This window comes from Chroicocephalus ridibundus, chromosome 15, assembly GCF_963924245.1.
Source record: "Chroicocephalus ridibundus chromosome 15, bChrRid1.1, whole genome shotgun sequence".
In the NCBI taxonomy this organism is placed as follows: Eukaryota; Metazoa; Chordata; class Aves; order Charadriiformes; family Laridae; genus Chroicocephalus; species Chroicocephalus ridibundus.
In genome coordinates, this window is record NC_086298.1 from 2,616,313 (window position 1) to 2,625,598 (window position 9,286).

A 9,286-nucleotide genomic window follows, 5' to 3' on the forward strand; every position below is an offset into this window, starting at 1 on the left:
GTTTGGGTTGTGCTGCAGATGTGCTCAACTCACGTGTTCACCCTGGATATAGGACATTTAAGGCCAAGGCAATTTGGAATGACTTTTTTATATCAGATCATTTTCTTTTTCAATACTGACTTCTCAAGAGGTTTTCCAGTGTCACGGCTCCGGCTTTAGTCTGATTCAGCAAAACAGTAAAGCGCTTGGCGTCGAGCACATGTTTCGGCCCTGATTCAACGGAGTACTTAAGAACAAAAATGCTCAGATTTATGTCAAATGAAAAAACTGCTGTAGAACCCCACAGTTTTTAGGCTTTAAAAGCGGTGTATATATTAAATATTTTGGAAAGTATTTGGAAAGCGATTAAGACCTTAATAAGGCTGGACTCCTGCCCTTCGTGGAAGTAGGTGCTAGGGTTTTTTTGGAACTAGTTATTGATGTTTTATAGAATTGGGGCGGGGGGTTGAGGAAGATCATTGCAGAATTTTAAAAAAAAAAAAAAAAAAAAAGGAGGAAAATGAACAATTGGCAGGGAATCAGCCAAGTATTTCTTCCACGTTAGGAGCTGCCAGGTGATAAAATGTTTTTTCAGAGGTAAAGGTTAAAATTGCTGGTTTTGGGGAGTGTCTTCGGCCTGTCTTCAGGTGGAGCTTCCTGTTAAGTACCAAAAGTCTCTGCGTCCTGGGTCAGGGCCCAGAGATGAGCCAGCGCCTGCGAGCAAATGACTCCCAAACAAAAAAGGCAGAGACTTTACCAAATCCTACTGGAATGCTAATATTTGAGAAAAATAAGCAGTGGTGAACGGGCAGCCCAAGGAAACGGGGCAGCCCTGTGTGATGGTGTAATTACCAGCGATGGGCGCGTTGTGCAGCGCGTCAGAGATGATGGGGCGCGGATACCACAACCACGCTTAACTCTTCCTCCACCCTTGCCAGGAGCTGCTGACACTGTTTCCGTGGTAGGCGCTATCTTCTTCATCATCTAAATGAGCTGCATACTAAAAAACTGAGCTAATTTATGTCTTGCCCGTGCAGGATCCTGTCACTCTCAGACGCACACGTTATTTATTCAACTCACCAGCTCCAGTCCTTCTCTCCTCCTCAAGCCAGCTGCACTGGTGTCCTTCCTGTGAGGCTTTGTGCAGCCTACGGACTTGGGTTCTTCTTTTCCTCGTCTCTGGCAAAGTGCTCGGGGGCTGCTTGCACACAGCAGCTCCCGGGATCGGCTCCTGAGGAAGAGTGTTTTGCATTAAACCTCAGGATCAGAGCCCCGAGCGGGTATTCGCTTTGTGCGGGGGTTATTACTCTGCTTTGGAAGGATGATAATTGTGTTGGTGTAAGGATGGCTTTTATTCCATAATTTTTCACGTATGCCCGTATGGGAGGCGAATCTGGAATAGTTCTCACAACACTTTTATTTTGCAAAACTTGCCTGATCCCAACTGGTTGTGTGTGTAAATGCCATTCTTACACACATACTGCTTTTCAGCCTGCTCCGTGCTTCAGGTACCTTTCAGCTTTTCTCTGTAATCATTCCAAAAATGGTTTCCCTTTCCCTTTCTGCTTGCGTGCAGGCTGTCCCTCTGGCAGCCCGCAGCAGCTTCTGTAGGGAGCGCTGAGCAGCGCTCGGAGCAGTTTGGCAGCTGGGAGCACAGCTCCGCCAGCGCGGTGGACAGCCAGCCCTCCCGCCCTCATCTCCAGGGCTCCTCCGACCCTTCAGAAGCTCCAGACCCTCCTACTAACAGTCTCCAGTACCTTCAGCGCCATCCTGGAAGGAGCAGCGTAGCGGGGGGAGATGCAGCAGTGCCATCCTCCCTGCCCCGCTGGGCTCCCATGGAGATTTTAGGCTCATCCCGTAGATGCTCAGGAAGGTGCTCGTGTGCAGGTTTCTCCCCGACCTCCGAATTTCTCAGTGCTCAGACGTTGCCGTTGCTCGCCCTGTTGCTGTGGGTTGTTTCGGATCTGCTCTGTTGGTGCTTGGTTGTCAGATGGTGTAACTGCTCGTTCTGGAAACGGCGCAGCTGGTTAAGAGCTGTTACTGGAGAGGCCTTGAATTAGTGGGATGCAGAAACCAGAGGTTTGTGAGGATCCGCTCTCTGCCTTTCGGTGCATGTCCATTATGTGGTTTCCAAATATTTAATTTCTGTACAAAACAGTGATGCTGTAATAAGATACCATCTGCATCCAGCCAGGTATTTTAGCCATGCCTTGAGCCAGAGAAGCCCTAGACGTGCCGTCTCCCCCATCCGTGGAAACTGCTGGAGCCTGTGCTAGGGACAGCTTGTTGCTCTGGATTTTTGCATGGAGCGCGCTCTGATCTTGCGGTGATGAGTGGCACTGTAAAGCTCTGACATGTAGTTACTTGCCATCAGCATGCCGAATGTCTTGCTGAGAAGAAAGATACTGGCTTGACTGCAGGAGTTTTTAAATCATAGAATCACAGAATGGTTTGGGTTGGAAGGGACCTTAAAGCCCATCCAGTGCCACCCCCTGCCCTGGGCAGGGACACCTCCCACCAGCCCAGGTTGCTCCAAGCCCCGTCCAACCTGGCCTTGAACCCCTCCAGGGATGGGGCAGCCACAACTGAAGGGACTGATGCTCCTGCTCTTTTTTGGGGTAGAAACATGCACCTCTTGCACATCCTTCCATAATCTTGCATCTGGGCAAGTAGGGAACCGTTTGTATGGGGAAGCAGTCCTGGAAAGGAAATGAGTTACAGGAATAGTCTTTAAAGGAACATCAAAACAACAATTTTTAATTAGATTGTGGGGTTTTGTTTCACTGGGTAGTAAACGTGAAGTGGCTGTCCCTGAGCAGAGTGTCTCTCCGTGCAGCATTATTCAGCTGTTTCTCAGCTGCTGCTGGCTACAGTGCCGTGCTACAGCAATTCCTCTCCCTCTCTGGCCATCATCTTCGTATTGCTTCAGGTCACCAACGAGCATGTGATTGCCAGTAACGCCGCAGCCTTATGAGAGCGCTTAATAAATAACAAGATGGGGTGGGGGCAAACAGGCGGATCACATGCGGCGGCAGCCTCTTGCTCTGGCAGAGCAACTTGGCCGGATCACTCACATTTGGGAACTGCAGCCATGCGATCCCTTGTCGCGGAGTGCGTGGGTCCTCTCCAGGTTGGTGTTTTGTGGCTCTGCTCTTCCCCAGCCCTAGAGTTAAACGCTGCCGTGAGCCACAGGGGGAAGTGGGTGCGGTTGGTTAACGCTTCGAAAATGCCTTGCGAGCTGCAGAGGGATGCTGCGGTAATGGCTGCCGATCATGGAAGTCTCTGTTGATGCTGCGAAGAATATTTATTCGTATTGTGAATCCTTTGCTTATAATTAATTAGCATCACATTAAACACTGGGAAGATTTACATATCAGAATATACCGTTGCTGTTGCTTCTCTCTCGTATCCTCCCTCTGGCTTGGCACCTCGCCTCTTCTGTCTCCTACTTTGATTGCAAGCAGGGCAGGGCAGGAAACGTTGAACCTTGGCAGCCTAAAACTGTTTAACGTGGAGCCGGGGATGTAAATGTGGGGATACCAGCGCAACGGGGACCCCTGCAACAAGGGAGTTCCCAGCAAAACCAGCATCCCTCTGGGGTGTGAAAGGTGGTGCGTGTGTTTAGTCCTTCTGGGCAAGCCAGGCCAAGCAGCACATGCTTTGCAGTGCTCGGAGGACCTGGTTGTGATCTGCCTTGCACCAGTTTTACAACAAGGTGGTTGTTACTTGGACCACAGCTCTGATTTATTCAGGTTTGAAAGGGCTTGAGAAAGAAGTTTGAAAGGGCTTGAGAAAGAAGCCTAGATCCGGGCAGGTAAGGACCGGTTTTAGAGTTAAGACTTGTAAACCAAAACTTTTTAAGGTATGTAGTGTATGTAACTGGTCGAAGTACCCTGGAAAATATAGGAAGGACGGAAACAAACATTTTGCATTGGGTTGTAACCAGCACAAGCATTGCAGGGGTGTATGGGGGAGCCAGGACGTGGCCAACTCTGCACCATGAACATAAGGAGAATTGGCTTAATGGATTGATCTTGGCCAAGGAAGAGGTTTGCAAACGGAAACATAGTCCTCAGGAAAAGTGAATTTTGTTGGAGGACTCCATTTTTTAATATTAAAATTGTTGCCCTGAAAAGACGGAGTTTGGAGCCAGGTTTTAGCTGCTGTGAGTTGGCAAAGCTGAGTTTGCCCGGGTGGCTCTGAGATGACCTGCGCTGCCCAGGCTGTGGGCTGCCGTCCGTAGCCGGGCTGTGTCCCTTTCTTTCCCTCTTCCCAGGAAGAGGTGTTAAACCCCAAGCTTGTGGTTGCACGAGCATCTTATTTCTGCCTTTCCTGTTTGTCCGCAGGTACGTTGGTGAGCTGATATCCGATTCTGAGGCAGACGTCCGTGAAGAGGACTCCTACCTCTTTGACCTTGACAACAAGGTACTGTATCGGAAGGCGTCTTAACGAGACAAACCCAAGGTCTTGCTTCTCCAAATGAGCAGAGACAGTATTTATCTCCATCTTGATGTACAGCGTGATCCGAAAGCCCGCAAAGAGAAGGACCACGTCCTCGGTGCATTTTAATCAAAATATAGAGTGTTTGAGGTAAGGTTTAGGGCTTGTTAAAATGATAACGGAGTCCGGCAGTGCTGGGTCACCATGGTACGTGCTGCCCACGCCAGTTTCGGTGCAAGATCCTCTTCTGTCAAAACCATTTGGACATCCTGAGTTCAGTTGTTCAGTTTTCGATGCTCAAGTGTGTATATGCAGACGTGCATCTGTGGTGATTGGCAGCTCTGTAAGTTCTTCATAAAAAGATGAGCTGGAAGACTGAAAAAGAAACCCAGCCCTCTTCACTTATAAAGGGATCCATCAGATACCCCGGCAGGGGCGTGAGGCTTGTTCTGCTGGTAGTTTTCCTGCGCTGCTCTGCGGAGGGCTGTCTCAGAGCAGAAATCTTGCTTTGAAAAATGCGATCTAAAGCTTTTAAGCAAGGCCATCACTTCAGACTTTCCTTGGGAGAGGAAAAGAGGAGAAAGGTGAGCTGGGGACTCAGAGACGTGGGGTGGCTTCCAAGGAAGGCTGTAAAACAGTCCCTGTCTTGTTTCTGTCATCAGCTAGTGACAATGAAGCTTTACTTTATTTTTTTATTTATTTTTTTTTTAAAGCAACAGACATTCAACAACTGAAAAAAGATAAGTACTGAGTCTTGTAGTCAGTCTGAAAACAAGAGGGGTCAAACTGTAATTAAGGAGTTGAAAAGCAGCAGAGACTTCATTCTGATGGGCACAAACTCGAGCATGGGAAGTTCCATCTCAACATGAGGAGGAACTTCTTTGCTGTGAGGGTGGCAGAGCCCTGGCACAGGCTGCCCAGAGAGGTGGGGGAGTCTCCGTCTCTGGAGACATTCCAACCCCGCCTGGACGCGTTCCTGTGCCACCTGCTCTGGGTGACCCTGCTCTGGCCGGGGGTGGGACTGGGTGATCTCCAGAGGGCCCTGCCAACCCTATGACTCTAAGATTTGTGCATTTATGAGCGAGACCTCGCCTGGGCCTTTCCTTGCCTTTAGGTTGACCCCTGCCTGGCTGCCTTGAGGGAGAACCTCTGCATTTGCTCGTGTCAAGCCTCCAGTGGAGATCTAAGTAGGGGTGCAAACACGTCATCTTTTTTCATGGTGTCTTCGTAGTGGTGCATCTGTAGAAAACCAGGCACCAAGTCATGGAGTGATGGTTACGAGAAGCCCGTGGGGCTGGGTGGAGGAGGGCAGGGCAGAGCCAGACGCGTCCTGCAGCCTCCTGAACAATGGGAAATTAAAGCCGTGAACCCCAACCCTGGGAGGGGCAGCCGTGGGGGCCTGGTGTGTCTTGAAGGGGTGGTGGGCTGGTGCTGTAGTGAGAGACAAGGGTGAGGATGTCATTTCTGATGTCCCTGTACCTTGAGTTGTCACGCAAGGCCACGTGCACGGTGAACCCTTCAGTGTGCCAGGTCCTGCAGTCACATCCCATTCCATGCCTGAAAGAGGGCAAGCATCAAACGGCCAAAACTTACTGCCGGTGCTGGGTTCCCAGGAGGAAGACACAGCACAAGAGATGCTCTTGGAGCTTCCACTGGCTAAAGGGGTGGTTTTCTTGTCTCTGTACTAGAGAGCTGGAAAAAACCCATGCAGTTTCTGGGGAAGACGAGGTTGAGTTTTAGCTGCTGTGGTTGCTTTCTGGTCGTGTTAAGCCACCCCTTCCCCACACACAGGCCCATCCTCTGCAGTCCTTGCTCACACAGGTGGCCCTGCTGCGCTCCATTGAGGAGTGGCAGTGGTGGGGGCTGGGTGCTGCTGCATCCCTGTGCCCCTGCCTCCAGGCAAGAAGGGCTTTCTGCAGGCGTCCTCCCTTCTAGGAAACCCTGGTGCCTTCCCACTCTTGAGAAGGAGACTCATCTCATGCCAGAGCAGGTTCATGGCTTCTCTTCTTCCTCTCTACTTGCCACCATGTCACTCTTAGGTTCCTGATACCCTCGTAGCAAGGTGGGAAGCAGTTTGCTTTGGGACTTGTCCTCCTCATCAGCTTCACAGTGAGGATGCTGCCTGTGCTGGTCAAGGCAGGAGGCTCCTTTCTCAAGAAACACATCTTGACTTGCATGGTGGAGAGCTCAGGTCTCTCCAGGTGGTCACTAGATGTGGCTGTGGGTGATGATGTCCTCACCAACCATGGCATTTCCATGGATGGAAGTGAGGGGGTGATGGGAATTACTTATAATTGAAACTAGAGCTGGCAACGACGTGTGTGATGTGGGACCATGTGGGGTGACGCCTCCCCGAGTCGTTGGGACATCTTCCCTGGGCTGCTGGACCAGGCGGGTAGTGTGATCTGGCACAGCTCGTCCATTAACGATTGCAAGGTGCTTGCCCAAAAGGGGGTTTGAGCACCGCTAATGGATCCTTTTGCTTTTGGCCTCTTTGCAACTGAAATTAGCTTCTGTAATTAAAGTCTCTGCTTTGCACAGTCATTCTCTGCTGGAATAAAAAACCCCTGAGGCGGGGGTTCTTTTATTTTCAAGGAAAACAAAATATTACTTGTTCTCTGGAAAGGGAATTTCTGTGTTCTCACTTTTACTTTTATCTGCAAAAAACTGTGTTTTCTCGAGGCTCTGGCTTTGTGTTTCCTAGCTGTCGTGTTCAATTAGAGGATTGAACAGATGCCGGTTCCCCTAACCCGGTGGCTTTTACCCATAAGGTGTTTGTCTGCACCAAACATCGATCCCACTACGCCAAACTGGTGCTTTAGTGGAGCAGGGCTGGGGAGAGCTGATGTGCCAGCCAGTGGCAGGGGCATTATAAAAGATCTTTGGGCTTGTGGGGACAGAGGGACGTGCAGAAAATTGTATTTTCAGAGTACTATTGAATATAAAAGTGTGTGTGTGTTCAGTCCTTTTAAACCCACAGTAGGTGTCCAGCCATGATGTGGTGGTTCTTGAAGCTCTCCAGAGTTTTAGGGGAACGACCAAGAGCTTGGTCATTTGTTGTTTGGTTTTGTTTTTTTTAAAACAAGTAGCAGTAATACCACGAAACCCGACCTCATCTAATGAAAGATGCAACGTTTCTCCTCTAGGATGGAGAGGTGTACTGCATAGATGCCCGTTTCTACGGCAACATCAGCCGCTTTATAAACCACCTCTGCGAGCCAAACCTCATCCCGGTGCGAGTCTTCATGTCGCATCAGGACCTGCGCTTCCCCAGGATCGCCTTCTTCAGCACCAGGCATATAGAAGCCGGAGAAGAAATCGGGTAGGTGCTGTTGCCGGGGAAAGGTGGGGTGAGGAGGGATGAAAGCTCTGCCACTCCCGAGCTGGTTCACTCCGTCCCTTCGCTCCCTGGGCCGTGTCCCCAGGGATCCTACAAGCGCGCTCCGTCCCTTGAAGCTTTCTAAAACCCAGATGGCGGCAGCACCGAGGTTTGCTGAGCCTGGTGTGCTGCGCTGCCCACGCTCCCTTTTGGTCCTGCCTGCTGCTGCTTTGCGCTGACCCCCGTCTCTTGTCTCTCTCTTGGCAGCTTTGACTACGGAGACAGGTTCTGGGACATCAAAGGCAAATACTTCAGCTGTCAGTGCGGTTCACCCAAGTGCAAACACTCGAGCTCAGCGCTGGCCCAGCGGCAGGCGAGCACCTCGTCCCAGGACACGCAGGAAAACGGGCTCCCCGACACCAGCTCTGCCACGGCAGCCGGCCCCTTTTGAGGCTCCGCTCCCCAGAGACTGACTTGTTTTAACCCTAGAGATTCACATACTGTCTGAATTTCCATTTAAAGAGAAAAAAAAAAAAAAAAAAAAACTCGAAAAGAAAAAAAAAAAAACCGCTCAAGGAAAGCCAGGGGTTTGTGACACTTAGGGCTGTGCCACCGACTGTTACTTGAGGAATAAGTAAAAGCGAATCCCGCCTCCGTGATGTTGTTCTCCCCTCCCCGGTCCTGGAAAGCTGCTGGTTTTCACAGTTGCGTGTGGAGGGGTGGCTGTTGCGTTTTTATTTTTTCCATGCGAGCTGTCCTGGCCTCCGTCTCTTAATGTGCTAAGTGTTGTCAGAGCCAAGGGAGAGCCGCCGTCCTCCGACTATTGTTAATTGAATGGATCGCTCATGCCAAGTCATCTCCAGTTCACTTGTAATAAACTTTGAATACTTGATGGGACTTTCTTTCTAAAAGCCTGGGGGAGCAGGGAGGGGGAGGGAGGTGCCGGCCTCTGGGTTTGCTCGGCACAGCCCCGGGGCAGGTTCTGCTGGTTGGTTTTTGTTGGTTTGGTTGGTTTTTAGTTGTTTGTTTCTTGGTTTTGGTTTTTTTTTTTTTTTTTTTTCTTCTCTTAATCATGGATTTCTCCCGCATCTCCCAGGACGTTGCGATGGGGCCTTTCCCTAGGAGCTAGAGGGCGTTTCTAACGAAAACCCTCCTTGTTCCTAAATCCACCGGCTTTTTTCTCTTCCGAGGAGAAGAAACCCACAGTCCTTACAATCCCTTTGATCCCCGGCTCTCTCCCGAGCCCACCAGAGACGCTTCCCCCGAGACCTCGCTCCCTCCCGGGCTTTCTCCGTTACAAACCAGCTCTCGTCTGCGCCGCTCGGCCGCGTTTCTGTCTCAGTGTTCGGTTCGTCCGTGGAAGGATTTCCCTCGCCCCGCTTTTAGAGAGGGAAGGTTGATGGGGATTGTACAAGACACTAACTTCTTCAGAAAATCAGTCGTTGTTTTTTTTTTTTTCTCTTTTTTTTTTAACAAATAAAGCGAATGAGATATATATATAATAGAGAACCTCGACTCACGTCCGCCGGCTGGGGCCAACAGCAGACG

The 9,286-nt window shown here is 50.3% G+C and overlaps 1 protein-coding gene across 13 annotated transcripts in view; it reads left to right on the plus strand.

The window, feature by feature from the left end:
- EHMT1 (euchromatic histone lysine methyltransferase 1) overlaps positions 1–8,630 on the plus strand; it is a 123,046-nt gene extending 114,416 nt beyond the window's left edge. For all 13 annotated transcript variants that reach the window (XM_063352793.1, XM_063352795.1, XM_063352801.1 and 10 more), the window contains 3 exons: positions 4,326–4,404; positions 7,566–7,741; positions 8,006–8,630. In XM_063352793.1, the coding sequence (XP_063208863.1) occupies positions 4,326–4,404; positions 7,566–7,741; positions 8,006–8,189 (439 nt within the window). In that variant the 3' untranslated portion in view covers positions 8,190–8,630. The remainder of the gene's footprint in view (positions 1–4,325; positions 4,405–7,565; positions 7,742–8,005) is intronic.
- Positions 8,631–9,286: the final 656 nt, after the last annotated feature.